This window comes from Rhamphochromis sp. 'chilingali' (assembly GCF_963969265.1).
Source record: "Rhamphochromis sp. 'chilingali' genome assembly, chromosome: 11".
Lineage (NCBI taxonomy): Eukaryota > Metazoa > Chordata > Actinopteri > Cichliformes > Cichlidae > Rhamphochromis > Rhamphochromis sp. 'chilingali'.
In genome coordinates, this window is record NC_137938.1 from 25,107,695 (window position 1) to 25,125,106 (window position 17,412).

At 40.0% G+C, this 17,412-nt stretch overlaps 1 protein-coding gene and 1 long non-coding RNA gene across 3 annotated transcripts; both read left to right on the forward strand.

Annotated features, from left to right (window-relative positions):
• Nucleotides 1-425: 425 nt before the first annotated feature.
• usp5 (ubiquitin specific peptidase 5 (isopeptidase T)) lies at nt 426-14,156 on the forward strand. 2 transcript variants are annotated; one of them, XM_080897270.1, is made up of 20 exons: nt 426-737; nt 1,297-1,425; nt 1,526-1,592; nt 1,695-1,822; nt 3,023-3,168; nt 4,255-4,439; nt 4,549-4,643; nt 6,940-7,133; nt 7,359-7,430; nt 8,208-8,295; nt 8,456-8,581; nt 8,862-9,015; nt 9,144-9,306; nt 9,399-9,487; nt 10,738-10,866; nt 11,240-11,383; nt 11,475-11,617; nt 12,289-12,439; nt 12,574-12,658; nt 13,383-14,156. In XM_080897270.1, the coding sequence occupies exons 1-20, from the start codon at nt 441-443 to the stop codon at nt 13,474-13,476; spliced, it is 2,679 nt and encodes an 892-aa protein (XP_080753396.1). In that variant the 5' UTR covers nt 426-440; the 3' UTR covers nt 13,477-14,156. The 2 variants fall into 2 exon arrangements, with proteins under 2 accessions (XP_080753396.1, XP_080753397.1); XM_080897271.1 differs by having other exon boundaries at nt 1,529-1,592.
• Nucleotides 14,157-15,722: 1,566 nt separating this feature from the next.
• LOC308405821 lies at nt 15,723-17,084 on the forward strand. Its single transcript, XR_013973403.1, has 3 exons — nt 15,723-15,854; nt 16,666-16,908; nt 16,990-17,084. It is a non-coding gene; the product is annotated as an uncharacterized lncRNA (long non-coding RNA).
• The last annotated feature ends 328 nt before the right edge of the window (nt 17,085-17,412 follow it).

The following is a 17,412-nucleotide window of genomic DNA, read 5'->3' on the forward strand; positions in this document are numbered from 1 at the left end:
AAGAAAGTGGGGGCTTTTTTTGAATTTTGATGTACTTTTTAATGAATTTAATACATGTAATACAACACTGCGCGTTTATTAACGACTCCCGTTGGGTTTGCTTGAGTTTGTCAAATTGGATTTGCGGTATTGATGAGTTTTGACTTGATTGAACTTGTTATGTCTGAAGCTACAGTATTTGTACCTCACCCGAGAGGAACCCGAAGTACGCAACCGACGTTACCGTAAATACAGATGTAAAACAACTTTGGTAGTTTGAAGTGAAACTAATAGTTGTTGGTTGTATTTTGAAGAAAGTAATCATTTCTTATAATTAATAAAGCACTAACGCACATTCACATTTTCATAAGGCGACTCGGCAGTGGAAATACCAAGTATAAAATAGTCGTTTTTGCATTACAAAAATGAGAACGCGTACCTATATCCTGTGGATTACGGTAATGAGCAGCAGCCACTCTGTGTGCGGGACTTCTTTACGGCCTTCCCTCAACACAAGGCAGCGTCTCATGATTCATTCAGGCAAACACAGGCAGCACAACAGACGCGCTTCCGAGCCAGGGTATCAAGAGGCTGGGTGTCCAAACTCAGAGCAGGTGTCCCACTGCAAGGTGGAACTAGCGAGCTTCGTCATGGCGGACGTTGGTGAGCTTTTGATGTCGGTTTTGTCCACAATTCGGGTCCCGAAACCCGGGGACCGCGTCCACAAAGACGAATGCGCCTTGTCATTTTCCTCACCGGTGAGCCATTTTTCCTTTTGTAAATCAAAACTTCAGCCGATGGACAGTGTTGCTGTGTTGTATTCCCTTCCTCTTTCGTGATTCACACTAACGTAACGTTTTGCCAGTGCTGTCTCACTTTAATGCTCTGTTTTTCTACGTTTTCCCCATTTCAACTAACTAGCAGGTTAGCCTCAAGCTAAGCTAATAATGCAATGTAATGGAAACTTAGCGGCTATAGCTTGTTAGCTAGCTGTGTGGGTTTAATAACTGAGTAAGCTGTCAAACTAAGTCAGTCACAACTGTTACAGGACCATTGATTATGTAAATTTAACTTTGCTCAGTGTGTCACACTTAACAGACACTATTTTTCTGTGGACTTTAAAATAAACGAGCATTGCTTAACAGCAAAGGCTAGCAAATTGACAGGAGTGCTAGTTACTTTCACTGTAGCAACTGATGCTGTGACATGCTTAACTTATAGATCGCATCCAACTTTAATTTGCAAGTCTACTACAAGTGGTGCGAGATAAACAGAGAGGACAGTAAGCATTAAACACTGTCTGTGCTTCCTTTACAGGAGAGTGAAGGAGGCCTGTATGTGTGCATGAATAGTTTCCTGGGTTTGGGGAGTCAGTATGTTGACAGGCATCATGCTCGTACTGGTCAGAAGGCTTATTTGCACATCACCCGGACTCGTAAGGCCAAGGTGGGACACTTTATGGTTAAAATACGGTGATCTAAATTACATTTGTCTCTATCAGCACCATCCTTTTACATGTCCACTCACCTACTCTCAATGCCAACAGAAGGAAGATGATGGTAACTCTGGCTCTGGACACCCACCTAAGAAAAAGCCCACCAGACTGGCTATAGGTGAGTGCATAAGCATGCATGTATTTAAAGAAAAAAGGCTAACTGTATGGGTTTTTTTTCCTAGAGACATGCTTCCACCCTTGTTGTTTTTGTTCTTTTCAGGTATTGAAGGAGGGTTTGATGTAGAGCAGGAGCAATATGAGGAGGACGTAAAAGTGGTGATTTTGCCAGACAGGCAGGAGGTGACATCCGAGGACCTGGCCACCATGCCTGATGTCGTAAGAGAGCGGGTGAGAGGTCTTGTTTGTTTTCTAGTCTGTTCAGGTTTTCCCCAGGTTGTCTGTATGTCAGTAAACGGTAAGATAAGATGTGCTTTATTAATTTCAAATGTTGGAAATCACCTTACTATATGCTCAGTTATCAAACAAGATACCTGATGCAAAAAAATTATAATGCCACATCCTGTTTCACAGTGTGGCATGAAATAGGAAACCCATCCCTTTTCTTTGTTATTTATGTTCACATGTATTTTTTCCTCATCAAATTATAGTTAAAATGAAAGGAAATCCACTGATTTGTTTTTGAAAGTTGAATAAATCCATAATCTTTTAAAAGTCTTGCTATAATTTTGTTAAATAATACTGCACCAAGATTTTGACCAAAATAATCATTATGATTTTTACCATAATCACACAGCCTTACATTATCTTAGCAAATAAGTGAACCTTTTCAACAGTCCTTTAATACTAGAACTTGGGTGACATGCATATAGGTGTAGATTATGATTTATGGTTGATAAACGAGGCATTTTCTCTTGTTTCCCAATTGAGTTGGATGTGAGCACTCAACTGTGACACAGTCAGATTTAATGATAAGCAGTTTTTGAACACGTCAGCCCCTTAGTGCAAAGTGTGAGATCTCTGGATGCTCCTATGTGTAAATAGTGCAAATAATTGTCCAGAGAATTCACAGTGACAGTGGGCATGATGTGTCCTGCCCTCCACATGCTCTGCCTAGGCAGCTGTCTCGCCTAAACCTCACAAGAGTATTTCCAGTAGTGAGAACACGACCAGAGTGGATTATCTCAAGTTGCCTGCCTCACTTCAGACAATGTCCAGACCTGACTGCCAACATTTTCCAGAGTTCATGCTTTTTCTATTGTCAGTTATCAAGTATTTGAAGTTTTATCAAATCACTTAGATTGTAGGTGGTAAGATGTGTATTCTTTGAGTAATGTTTGGTTTATTGTTTTGAGCTGTATTTGTTACCATGGTGGAATAATTTCTGGTGTTGTTTCATGATACTTGCCTGTTTGTTTGTGTGCAGAGGATGCATAGTGCTATATCATCTCTTTATCATCATCTAACCTTTTGCCTCCTTCCAGTCTGTTTGGGAATTTTCTTTTTCTTTAAAGAAAAATTTCTGTGCTTAAGAGCAAGTGGACTTCAAATTAGATTTTCTTGAAATTTGTCCCCCTGCTGTCCACCTAGGTGTCCCTGTCTATGGCGGGTATCATGGCAGCTGACTCGGTGTCTCATACCTTACAAGTTCAGCAGTGGGATGGAGAGGTGAGACAGGAGTCGAAGCATGCCGCTGACCTTAAACAGCTAGACAATGGAGTCAAAATCCCTCCCAGGTGAGGCCAAAGTTCTATTATTTAATAAACTTGCCGTGCAGCAGCTCACATATTCTCTTCAAATTTGATAAAAGATGTGCTGGCTGTTAGGGCTGGGCGATATGGCCTAAAATCCATATTGTGGTATAATTTGAATCCTGTGCGGTAATTATATATTGCGATATTCTTTTCATCTGTATATATTGATATGTCCAAATGACTGAACAGTATAGAATGTCATTTTAAGAACATTTATTGTGCAAAAGTTTTTTTTGTTTTCTTATTAATTACAAAAATTTTCAAATAATTTTTAAGATATAACCGATCCTTTTCCAAACAATGTAACACAAAAATCTTAAATGACAAATAAAAATGAAGGTAAATGTGAAAAAATCTTTGAATAAAAAAATACAAGTAAAATATCAGTAAAACACTAAATTCTAAAATTATAGTTGTTTAAGATAAAGTGCAAATGTGCCTTTGGAAAAGATCAGTCTGTTGGTGTGTAGGGCCGTCTTTTGTCTTTCCACTTGACTGACTGGGCGTTTGTGGAGAGCGCAGTTTTTGGCTTTCCTCATATTCCAAAATGTTCTTCGCTGTTACTGTACCCGGCATAATTTGCAGATGATATTTTTCTGCTTAACATCCGGCTGCTTAAACCCAAACACGGTCCATATGACCGACGTCACACCAGTCCCCTTTATGATCACCTCCTCCTCCTCCTCCCCACCTTTAAGCTCCATGCTTGCAGCCGCTGCGATGCTTTTGACCAAAACAGGCGCAGCTTGATGACATTATCAACATGCGCTATCGCAGTAGAGCGGTATAGTCAAAATTGCTACCGTTGGCCAAATTCATAGCATTTTTACCGCCCTCCCCTACTGGCTGTCTATATGTACAAATCTTATGGAGTTGCCACAGGTGTATCTATTTTAGTCGAGATACTGCCTTTCTACATTTAGAATCCACTGATTCAATATTGATCCTGTTCCCGTTTCAGTAATACATCGTAAAAGAGAGAATGTTGTCATTTAAGCTCTATAAAGGCCTGTTATCTTTATATCAGAAAGTGTGTTTATTGGAGGCTTTCTCTTCTGTCTGTCGTAGTGGCTGGCGGTGTGAGGTGTGTGACCTCCAGGAGAACATTTGGATGAACCTGACGGATGGCAAAGTTCTGTGTGGCCGCAGGTACTTTGATGGCTCAGGAGGCAACAACCATGCTCTGCTCCACTACCAGGAGACCGGTTACCCACTTGCTGTCAAACTCGGTACCATCACTCCTGATGGCGCTGGTAAGCGAAAAAACAATTTGATAGTAATTGGTTTCTGTTAATTAAATTTTTTTTACAGAGCTTATGCATGTGTCTGAAGCTCTGTCCCTGTGCTGTTTTGTTTTTCCAGATGTGTATTCCTATGATGAGGACGACATGGTGCTCGATTCCAAGTTACCAGAGCACCTGGCTCACTTTGGTATTGACATGATGACCATGGAGAAAGTAAGTTTTATTTTTCTGCTGATTTTATTTTGGATTTGTTCACTTATCGACCAATGCAAGTTGAGAGCTGTCATATTTCTTCCTGGTTTTTAATGTTATGCATTAGATCAAGGTCGTGTAGATAGAAGTATTGATCAGTCTGCTGCTTTATGATTGGAGTGTTGTAAATTTAGACAGGGATATGGGACTTTTTTTTTTTTTTCCCCCTTTCTGTTTGCAGACATCCAAATAATGGTGGTGTCTACTTTTGTCTGTTAGATAGCCATTGATTGTATGGTGTTGCAAAAATTAAGGTCTAAAAAAGTCGCACTGCTACTGAGCTGAAGATGCTTAAAAAAGATACTTCTCTTATTGAATATCTCACCCCCTTCTCATCTGGTTTTCATTTATTACTGCTTTTGTTTTTCGTTAACTACATATTATGTTGTTCTTAATATAATAGTGCTTTAATATAATTATTACTGCTTATCATATCGATCTGCTTCCTTTTTTTCTGCAACACCTGTTTCCTCTTTGAATCCCTGCTGTCTTTTATTTCTTGGCCACCTGCTTCCCCTCTTATGCAGAGTGCAGTCTACACAGCTGTCTTGTCTAAGATGTCTGTACCTCTCACTGTGTACTCTAATGTTATTTCTTTTCTTGCTGATGTTTTTCTGTACACACCTAATGATGCTGCACAGCCGAGGAGGTGAAAGAATTGTGGGATAGTAAAGCAGAAGACAGAATACAGCAGTTAGTTGTATATTATAGTGTCTTGTCTGCCTGCCTGGTGTCATTAATGAGTCATACTGCCTAATCTCGTTTATCAGTTTTCTTAATATAAAAACTTTTCTTTAAGCTTTTATATTAAGCTTCTTGCAAAGCATTTTGCTTTCTTACGCAGCATATCTTCCCTTTACTTGTAAGATAAGATACTTTGTTTATCTTAAGTTGAGAAGTTATGGCAGCACAAATATTAAAGATATAACATGCTTAAAGTGGAATAAGATAAACTGGCTCAATGAGGCAAAAAATAAACATGCAAACAATCAAAATTAAATTTTGGGGAGCATCAATGAATAAATATCTAAATAAAAGCTTGGATTACACAATTTGTTTCTTATGAGGAAATCATCTTAGGTTAAAGTTCTGCATCATAAACCAAACAATATTGAACTGTGTCATTGTTCTGTTGCAATACCCAATTTCAGCCAGACTTGGCTTGTTGGTCAGATTGCCTCATATCTGGCTAGAATACTTCGGTAACAGAGAAGGTCATGGTTGACTTGATGATTGTGAGGGGCCCGGGTTGTATGGCTGCTAAACAAATACAAGTCATCAACCCTTTACTGAGCTTGACAGTTGGAACGAGATGTTTGTGCTGTTTGGTTTTCTCAGTATGTGGTGCTGTGTATTACAGTCAAGCATGTCCTCTATCCAAAGGAAATTGTTTCAGAACTCTTGTGACTAGTTCAGATGCAACTTTGCAAACCTAAGCCACGATGCTGTGTTTTTTAAGCGAGATTTTTTTTCTCCTGGAAACCTTTAAAAACAAGCCATAGATTTTCTAATCATGAAATCAATGAAATTTAATGAAATTTAATGTTTAACACACTGAGGCCTGTACAATCTGAGATGCAGCATTTGAGTTTTTGGGGCCTCTGAGCATTATGTGGCCTGACCTTCAGGTGACTGCCTACAAATTGTAAAATCTTCTGATTTTATAGAGCTGGTCAATGAGAATCTGTTACTGTTACCGATCTGTTACTGATAATCAGTTAATCGATTAAACCCTCTTAATTACTATGGAAGCAGTAAGGGTATGCTTAGTTTTTAATTGGACTGCATAGAGTCTTGTATTTAAAATTTTTAATTTGAGTGAAAATTAGCAACAGCTCTAAACTCTGTGTAGCACATCAGTTTCTTGCTTCGCATTAGAACTAACTTAAATTGCATTGTCCCTTTTAAATAAATAATGAAATGAAATTCATAGTCATTTGGATGGCCTCTGTGTTAACTGATGGAGCAGTCGGTGTAGTGATTCAAACTGAATTCATACAGCAACAGCAGGTGCTGCTGGCCTTGGCAAGTAATATGAATGTATTCTTCAGCTAACAGTTCAGTATTTAGGCCACAGAAGCGTTTCTCCACATGGTGTAAACCGATGTTTCATTCACAAACAGTGCAGTCCCTACACTTTTCTAAACCACTCAGATTAACTGAGCTCTGCCTGAAAAGTCCGGAAGCCAGATACAGTCCAGTCCAGGTAGTGTGATTGCAGCCACCATACTTACTGCATTGACTTTTCTGCTTTCAGACTGAGAGGACAATGACAGAGCTGGAGATTGCTGTGAATCAGCGTGTGGGAGAGTGGGAGGTGATCCAGGAGTCGGGGACCACCCTGCGCCCCCTGTTTGGCCCCGGCCTGACTGGCATGAAGAACCTGGGAAACAGCTGCTACCTCAATTCTGTCATGCAAGTGCTCTTCACCATCCCAGACTTCCAGAGCAAGTCAGTAACCTCCTTTTTTTTTTTTTTTTTTTTTTTTTTTTCTTTCTTTGAAACAGTCACCATCCAGCTGTGTCCAGCATGTTATTTCTTATAGCAAACTGAAATAAAAATATTGCTTTTTAGTCAATATTCACCTAAAAGGTGAAAATTTGTCTGATACTTTGCATTAACATTTAAGATGAATCCAAAGAATTTCCTTCAAGCTTTTCTGTCCGTGCCTCGCAGGTACGTGTCTAATATCGACAAGATAATTGATGAAGCACCGAGCGACCCAACCCAGGACTTCAAAACCCAAGTGTGAGTTTCCTCATTTTAAACTACAAGCTTTTGTGTAATTATTAAATGTCCTCATTTGTACTGCAGGAGAGGGAAAGCGACTCTTTTTAAAATGTTAGACATGTTTTCGTGCTACCTTAGTTTTCATGCACATGTATTTACATACACACATATGGCTTTCTGATATTGGTGTCACACACAGTAGAATCAAATAAGCCATCTGCATAAATATACACAGGCACATTTACAGTGTGCCAGCTGTCAGCCACGAACCCAATTATTGTGTGCTTTTCTGGCAGCTGCATTTTCAAGTGTGATAATTGTCTTTTAATGTGTAAATACTGCCTTTCTCTTTTGAAAGGCGCTATTTTTAGACAGACTTTCATCGACACCTGTTTGCTGTTATTTCGATAGCACAGCAGAAAATCAACTAAAGAGCCTCGCTTCAGAAAAAAAGAAAAATCCATTATTGTGAAAACAGAAGGTCGACACAGCTCATGTAACTTGACTCTTTATCAACAGTTTGATATAATAAGATTAAGTCTACTTGCTACCTAATTTTCTTGTTTTCATTAAACTCATATCTACTTTATTGTAAACAATCTCTGCTTTTCAGTAGCTGCGCAGCGACCTTTCAACACAGATAATAATATCAGCTCCATGATTAGATTTTCCAGATTGTTATTTGAAATAAAAATGTAAAAAATACATCTTGGTCTATATTTAAATCCACCTTCTGCATGAGGCTCTGGCATCCCGTTGGATGTGCATCTTGTCAGCTTTGTTTGTTTATTACAGAGCCAAGCTTGGTTATGGTCTGCTGTCAGGAGACTATTCCAAACCAGTACCAGACCCAGGAGAGGAAAATGGTGCAGCTGAACCCAGGGTAAGCAGAAGGAATCAGTCATACTGGATCCAAAAAACTAGGTTTAAAAAAATATCCGTCCCTTATGCTGGGATTATCGCTCAGAAGTGAGTGAGACTATAGTACAACCAATGATGACTCCCACAACTGAGAAATCCTTCTTCTCTGGCTTTGCTTTCAGGGAGACCAAATCGGAATAGCACCGCAAATGTTCAAAGCACTTGTCGGGCGGGGCCACCCGGAGTTCTCCACCAATCGACAACAGGATGCTCAGGAGTTTTTATTGCACTTCATAAACATGGTGGAGGTAAAGTATCACTCTCATTGTATTTTCTTATTTGTTTGTTTGTTTTTTGGCCTTTTTCAACATTATTGGATAGACACAATGAAGAGAGGACAGGAAAGTGGGGGCAAAGAGAAGGGGGAAGACATGTGGCGAGGGGCCGCGGGTCGAACTCGGATACAGGCCGGCCGCCCTCAGCCGTGTGGCATGTGGTCGCCCGCTCAAAGCACTGAGCTAAAGTCTTTTACTTTTACATTTTTTCCTTATTATTTTGTTTTAAATGTCCATTTTCTTCATCCTACAGAGAAACTGCCGCTCTGGGTCCAACCCGTCTGAAGCCTTCAGGTTTCTGGTGGAGGAGCGGATTGTGTGTCAGCAGACACAGAAGGCCAAATACACACAGCGGGTGGATTACATCGTCCAGCTGCCCGTGCCCATGGACCAGGCTACCAACACAGGTGAGCAGCGGATGAGGACATTCTCTGCAACGTTAACATTTAGTTCTTTCCAGGTATTTAGACTTGAGCATTTCATTAAAGAGAAACCCGTTGTTGTTATTATTATTATTTTATTTTTTAAATAACAGAAGAGCTTCAGGAGGCTGAGCGCCGCCGTGAGGAGGGGGACTCGTCAGCTCCGACAGTGCGTGCACAAATCCCCTTCACAGCGTGCATGGCGGCTCTCAGCGAACCAGAGATCCTCACGGACTTCTGGAGCTCGGCTGTTCAAGCAAAAACTACTGCTACCAAGTATGAAGAGAGACGCCCTCATAATGGAAGTAGTGAACTGGAACAGATTTTAAAAGATCTTTAGTAATGACAGCCTTTCTCTCATTTATCAGAACGACCCGCTTTGCCTCTTTCCCCGACCACCTGGTTATCCAGATTAAGAAATTCACTTTTGGTCTTGACTGGGTGCCTAAAAAACTGGGTGAGCAAAGATATGGTTACATTTTTGTTTTGAAAACATGTTTTTTTTTTTTTTGTTTTGTTTTTTTTTCTTCTTTATAAATTTCTGTGTACAAAAATGCACGCCAGAGGGGTTTACTATGAATCAAGTTTGTTGTATCCAGGCTGTCTTTGAGTTAATTGGCTTAACAAAGCATAAAACTCAAGTAAGGGATTAGGGGTATGAACGCTTTGTGAAAGTAGGTGTTTGAAAAGTATTTTACCTTTTTATTTTTTATTTTTTTTAGCCGAACTGAGTGTCACCTGCTTCAGTCAGACCTTATTAGAAAAAGAGGTGATGGAGATCCTACAAAAATAGGCTGTTTATTTAAAAAAAACAAAAAAAACATTAAATGTAATAAGCCTACGCTGGTGCTGCAAAATAAAATAAGAGAGCAATGCTACATTGTTGAGATTTCAAAGGCCGTCCATACATCTGTTCATCCCTCTTATGTGAAGTCATGTTATGGTAGTGGCAGGCTAACCAGGGTATTCCAGATGTCCTTCTTCCCAGCAACACTTTCCAGTTCTTCTTTAGTGATCTGGAAGTGTTCGTAGGCCATATGATATATATACTGCTTCCAGTTAGCTCTTGGTCTACTACGGGGTCTCCTCCCAGCTCGACGTGAAACTAACTCAGCTGGTTCCTTTAAACACGAAGGAGATCCTTCTGGATGTCTGAGCTCCTAGCCCTGCAGACAAAACTCATCATTTGATCTTTACACAAAACCCATAACTCATAACAGTAGTACGAGACAGTGCCTACATTACTACTGACCCCTCATCACTTGTGAATGGGAACACTGTCGCCACTCTGAGGATGAGGGAGTGCAGTGTTTTTTTTTGTTTTGTTTTTTTTCTTTTGTTTTGTTTTGTTTTGTTTTTGTTTTTTTTGTTTTTTTTTTGTGGGGGAGTGGTTGTCTGTTTGTTATTGTTTTCAAATACTTGCTGCTTCCATGCTTCTGTGTAAAACAATATTTAAAAATTGTAGATGTGTAACATTTAAAATTTTGCAAAAAAATGCTTAAATTATTTTGATTACTGAAACTGAGATTTCTCACTAGGGAACAACCACCACAACATTGCAAACTGCAATAAAATCAAAATATATTGTTTAAAAAAAACAACAACCCACACATTATTAGCCATTGACAGGAAGTTGACATTTTGAAATGTACTTGATGATGAGTGACTTCAGGTGGTTTGTAATGGTGTGACTTTTCTCTGATGCAGACGTGAGCATCGATGTTCCTGATACTCTGGACCTGAGCGGGCTACGTGCAACTGGCCAGCAGCCAGGGGAGGAGCTTCTGCCAGAGGTGGCCCCGCCCCCACTCATGACACCAGATGTGGAGGTTAAAGGTATCCTGGGTTCCCATGGCAACGAGGAGGACGACTCGCTCTACTCCCCACTGCTGTGTCAGTCTGTCATTTCTGCTCTTTCCCTCCTCCCTCTCACTCATTCGCCCACCTTTGTTTCCTTCTGTTCTTTTTTTTTTTTCTGCCTTTTCTGTTCTCACGCGTCCTTCAGTTGCCTTTTTAAAAAACATTTTTTTGGTTCAAAACAAGGTTTTGGTTTGGTTTCTTTCTGAGCATCAGTTTAAGTTTACATTAATATAAGTTACAACATTTCATTTTCGAAATTTTTTTTTTTTTTTTTTTCCTTTTGTAAATCTTGTGCTGTTGTACCAAAAACGACATCCAAGTAATTCAGCTGTTTTCAACTCTCTCTTAGCTCCAGTCCTCGATGACTCCACTGTGTCCCAGTTATGTGAAATGGGATTCCCACTAGAGGCCTGCAGGAAAGCGGTGTATTACACGGGGAACACTGGAATTGATGCTGCCATGAACTGGACCATGAGCCACATGGATGATCCAGGTGTGTAGACCAACAGTGATTTGCCAAAAATCAAACCATCTCACCATGACTGTTGCTTTTCACATCTTCTTTTACTTCTGATTGGCTGCAGACTTTTCTGCCCCCTTGGTGTTGCCTGGCTGCAGCTCTGGACCTGGAACCACACCCACAGAGAGCCTGTCTGAGGAGCACCTGGCGACCATCGTCTCTATGGGCTTCAGCCGAGACCAGGCAACCAAAGCACTTCGAGCAACGGTCAGATTTTTTTTTCTCTCTTAAAGGGCTTGAGCCTTAAAAGAGGGGATTTTCTTAATAACATCTGAGGCACACAGTTTCTGCTGTCTCCTTTTTAATCAATGAGGAGAAAGTTAGATTACAGAGAGAGGGAGGATGAACTCAGGGCTGCAACAAGTGCAGTAGTAAGTAACATCTGTAGTATATAAAAACACCAGACCAAAGCTGCCTACATGCAGCATGAAAGCTGTAGCTTGACATTACATGATCTATCTGTCTTGGGGTGGGACATAGGGTATTGTTTGAAGTTCACTGACACACCTTGATTGTGAGCACTTGGTTGGATCGATCTTCCTCCCTCTTCAGGGACTCCTGAAAGATTCTTGTAAATGGTGACGTAGTTCTGACATTACCTCATATAGCTTAGCCTACCTAAAGGTGTTTGGCACACATTTGCGCTTCGGGAGATGGTTGATGACTCGGAGTGCAGCCAAACACAGCAGCTACTTCTCCCCAGAGCAAATACTAACAGCGTGTTAAGAAATCTTTCTGTGCTGCTCCTGTCCTCTAATGGTCTTTCATCAGCTGTCTTTGCTCTCTAACAGTTAGACTCTTGGAAGTATTTGTGATCAACAGAGACTCAGCTTTAAGCTTAGAAAGTATTTGACTCTTGACTGGTGTTTGTCACACAGAGTAACGTCCTGGACCGGGCAGTAGACTGGATCTTCTCTCACCTGGATGACCTGGAGTCCATGGATGTGTCTGAAGGAGGGCGCTCAGCTGCAGAGAGCGAGGGTGGCAGGGATCCTCCACCTGGACCCCGCGTCAGAGACGGACCAGGAAGTAAGTCCATAGGAGGAGACGGAAAGAGGAGAAATAATCTTTATAATCAGATTGTCTGCTCACGTTAGTTTAGACTATGTTAATAAAGTGCTTTAATGTGTTACAGTCAATCTATTTTTCTCTTGTTTGTCCAGAATATGAGTTGTTTGCATTCATCAGTCACATGGGGACGAGCACCATGTGTGGCCATTACGTTGCCCACATCAAGAAGGACCAGCAGTAAGTATTTTAGACACATTGAGGTTCGAGACGGTGGTTCCTAACATTTCTCATGAGTCTCTTTCTGCTGCGTATTCAGAACTTTTGCTCAAACACGATCAGTTCCAGTTCCTTAAAATGTAATTTCATACTTTTTCAGATTAGCTCAGCCAGTCTTTCATGTTCTTATTGGCTTTTACAAGACTTCTTGTTGTTTAAGGAATATTTCACAGTTTTGGTTGGAAATTTAAAATCACCTGTCATAACAATAAAAATACCGCAACAAAATAACTGTGATTTACTGCATTCATGTCCCCACTTGCACAAAGAAATTCCTGAAGAACTTTTTATTAAATGTGCTTCCTGGTCCCTGAATTTAATTTATTTTCTAGTGCAGGCTAAACATCTGTAAAGAATTGCATTGAAATGATAAAGTAGCTTCAGCAGGGGGCACCATACTCCACATCTACTCTGACAAAACTCATTTCATGGCTGCTGATGTGCACGGTCTGATGTGTTAATCTGTCAAAGAAGTGAAGGTTTGAAGGATTTATATCCATCTGTCACCAACATAACTAAAGGAAAAATGTTTGTTTCATGTCTGAATAATGAAAATGGATCAATTTCTACTGACTACCTGCTTTAATGTGTTATTATGACATCTGTACCTGAGTTGTTCATTTGGAGGCAGCAGGTGCTGTTAAACAGGCCTTTGTAAACTGCATTTTCTCTTTGTGTCTCACAGATGGGTGATCTTCAATGATCAGAAGGTGTGCGCTTCAGAGAAGCCTCCCAAAGACCTGGGATATCTCTACTTCTACCGCAGGGTGGCTGAATGAAGCAGAGCAGCGTTACACTTTAGGTGAACGAGAAGATACGTGAACGCTAACAAACACCCATGACAAAATTCATAGTTGCACTCCACCAAGCTCTTGCAAAAGTCCTGGCACGCTTCACAACTGACAAAAGTGTAAATAAGTCTCTCAGTTTGCGTATTACACACTCAATTAATTGGTGCAGATGTACAGATGAGATGTTGGGCTGATATTTTTCTTGAAATCCTCTGATTACAAACCACAGGTCTGTTCAGAGAGCAGGTTTGGTTTGTTTCCTGGGCCTTGATGATCGGTCAGCCATCTGTTCAAGTTTAACTCGCAAATGATTTCAGAAAACCTGCTTCAGGGAACAAGTCCCAAACATTAGCGACTTTGAGTCCCTTCACTTGTTTTGTTAACCCCGACTATTGATTTCCACTGCCATCAGTAGTCACTGCCGCCTCCGGTCCCCTCTTCTTTCATTGGATGATTGCAGCTTGGTGTCATCACTCCTCTACCTGTTAGTGAGGACAAAAGAGTTAAACACCCACAATAAGAGAAAATGTCAGTGAATAAAAAAAGAATAAAAACAAATGTGTGTTACAAAAAGGAAAAGCACCAAATCAGCTTGTTTTCCTTCAGTTTGGTGAGGGTGATATCTGGGTGATTCTTGTTTTATTTTGTTTTTATTTTTGAACAGAAATGCTTTGTTACTTCTGCTGTGACAAATAAATAATTGTCTTTCTGTCAAATAAAGTGTGGTCTGTCCTTTTGCATTATGCAGCTTCTCTTTTTTTATTTTCACATCCTGATTACAGACAAAAGTATGATGAACTGCCGTTTTCTGGTGACAAATGTGCAGTTTAAGCATTTATAACTTGGGTTTAGAGTGACTTAAACTGCACCCACCACTACCAAAGAATGGGTTTCTCTTCAGATGCTCTCAAACCTCTTTAGTATTTTTGTCTTTGTGCTCATGTTGTTGAAGTGAAGCACAGAGAGGATTCATTAACTGCTAAAAGACACAGAACGTGCTCAGAATTAAGGTAAGTGCTCAACCTTTTATTTAATTAACCCCAATTAAATCTCATTTTCAACCCTGGTGCATATAGATGGTTTAATATTTGAGGGTAAAAGACTTAAGTTGTAAATCTATGTTTTTGTCAGTTATGGGGAGTAAACACAAAATATCTTCAAATGATCCAAACTAGTTTCATGTATAGCTCTAGATGAGTTTTGGCATTCTTTGATGTAAATGCGATTTTATTTTATGAGAATTTGACTCTCACTTTACTCAATTTTAACCTTCTTTTTAAAAGCTGCTCCTTTCTGCTGAACATACGAAGTTGAAGCAGTTTTATAGGAAACAGTTTAAATATTGTTTCAGACAAACTAAAAGCCACAAAGAGGTTTTTTTTTTTGTTTTTTTGTTTACAAGATTAATATTTTTAATAAGTGACCCACAGGATGGAAGTAGATCAGAGGGTGTGGTGGTTTCTTGGTAGAAACTCTGTGGCCATGTATGAAGTGACATGTTCATGTTTAATTTGTTTCATAGTTTAATCTCAACGGTAAAACATTTTTTAAACCCTCAGAATGAAGATGCCGGTGTGGTTTGTGTTTGGTGAGTAAAGATACTTCTGGAAAAATACTGTGAAGGCCTGAACAGACTGAAAGTGACATCTCAGCAGTGAGAAGGGCATGAAGGAAAAGTGAAGCTACAGAATAATGAGTCACAATGGGAAAGAAGAGGGCAGTGGTCACTTCGGTGGCCATCACCTTTTAAATTGTTCCCGTTTTGGAAGTTGCCTTGTTGCCTTTCTGGTGTTTCTCATGTCGTTTTGATTTGGACCAAAGCTGGTGAAATGGCTTCAAAATGATTTTTGCTTTCAAACGGGACAGATTAAAGTTTAACTGACTTCGTTATACTGGGATTGTCAAGTGTTCCCTTAATATTTTGAGCATTTTTGATGTAACTAAGCAGAGTGTTTGTTGACTCCATTTGTCTTCTTTTCAGTGCTGGGTGCACTCTCTGCTGCAGGTGAAGTTTTTGTTGCAAAAGTCGGGGGGAAAGTCACATTGAAGTGTGGGGTCAGCAGCTACAGACGCTCTCTGCGGTGGCATCATGGAAATGACCTTCTTCATAGTGTTGATCAGAGAGGCTTCCCTCGCAAAGGTACTTTAGTATCTCGGAATACTTAACAGTAAACATCAGTATGTGATGATTACATTATATTAGAACATATTTTTATTTTCTGTGTTAGGCAGTGCTGAACTTGCACAGAGGTCAGTCGTGAGACTGACGAATCTGGAAATCTCCAGTGTGAGAGAAACAGATGCTGGAGAGTTCACATGTTTGGCAGATTGGACACGTCATGAACATACACTTTCTGTGTTCTCAGGTAAACAGTTGTGCGATTTACTCTTGTAGGTCAGTTATAATGGAAAATAATATACATCAATTTAAAATCTACTTTTTACAAGTGTGTATACACACACACACACACACACAGGAACATTCTAGCAATTTTACCATGATTTTTAGGGGACAATTCAAAGTAGCAGAGAGCAAAATCCAGATTACAGTACTGAAAGTTCAAGTCTTGAAACCCTGTTATAGTGTTTCCTCACTTGGCTCATGCGAGCCCAGCCCAATTTTTACTCTTTAAGTGTGCGCGTGTGTGTGTGTGTGTGTGTGTGTGGGGGGGGGGGAAATATGTGTGTATTCACATCATTTATGTTAATGAGAGTGTGGGGAGTGAGTTGGAGAGTGGGGTGGGCTGCTTTTAACTATGTAAAGCACTTTTGTGCTACATTTTTTTTTTGTATGAAAAGTGCTTTATAAATAAAGATTGATAGAGTCCTACATTTCCCATAATCCAACATCCATCACAAACACATAATTTCCTGTTAAATGTTTGTACTCCATACGAACATCATCACCTCTGTTCAGGGACTCGAGGTGGGCAGGGATGGGGATGGCAGATGTTTAAATTAACTTAGTTTAAAAAGCTTGTACAATCTGGCCTACAGTGTTATACAGTGCAGAAATAAAGGTTACCATTTTTCCACTTAGTTGTAGTAAACTATCATCTTTTTCTGATGTTATGAAGGTTTTTCATGTGTATAATGAATTTGGATCAAGTCCCTTGTTCATCATGGCCTCCTCTCTCTCTTTATGCTTCTCACTGTGTCCTCACCTCCTGCTGACAGTGTCGGTCTCTGTCACTCCCTCTGCTGATCTCCTGCTGGGCAGCGAGGCAACGCTCCAGTGTGACGTGAAAGGTGTCATTGAAGGTTGTGAAGTGAAGTGGAGGAGCCCAAAGGTAGATTCACCCGAGTGGTCACCAACAGCTCAACTCAAACCTGTAACAAGCTCACATAATGGGACCTGGCAGTGTATCATCACCTGTGGCAGCAATCAGCTTAGTGAGCATCTGACCATCACAGTCCAAGGTAATACACAGATACTGGAAATGAAGACTCCTGTATTCCATTGTGATCAAAAGAAAAACAAACGTGTGTTTTCCTTTCCAGAGCCGCCTCCTACAACATCAACAACAACAGCTTCACTGTGCAGCCCAAAGACCACCTTTGCCATTGTGTGCTCAGTTTTGCTTTCTTACTTCCTGCTGTGATTAATAAATAATTGTTTTTATGTCAAACTGTGTTCTTATGTGTTCATTATGAATTTCCTAAGTTTTTTTTCTTATTCTACGTAACTATATTAAAAGAGGCAAAATCTACTCAAAATTAAGGGCACAACCTACATTTTAATAGAGGTAATATTTAATTTAATGTGACTGTCCTGAAAACACTTTATTTCTGTTCTAAAACAGTCCAAATTACTGGCCGAGCCACCAGTTTCAGAACAGACTGAATATTTAACGTCTTTCATGAATTGATCCATGTAAGGAGTCTTAAGCTAGAAGCTTTTAAACAAGAAGAAACATCTGTCAG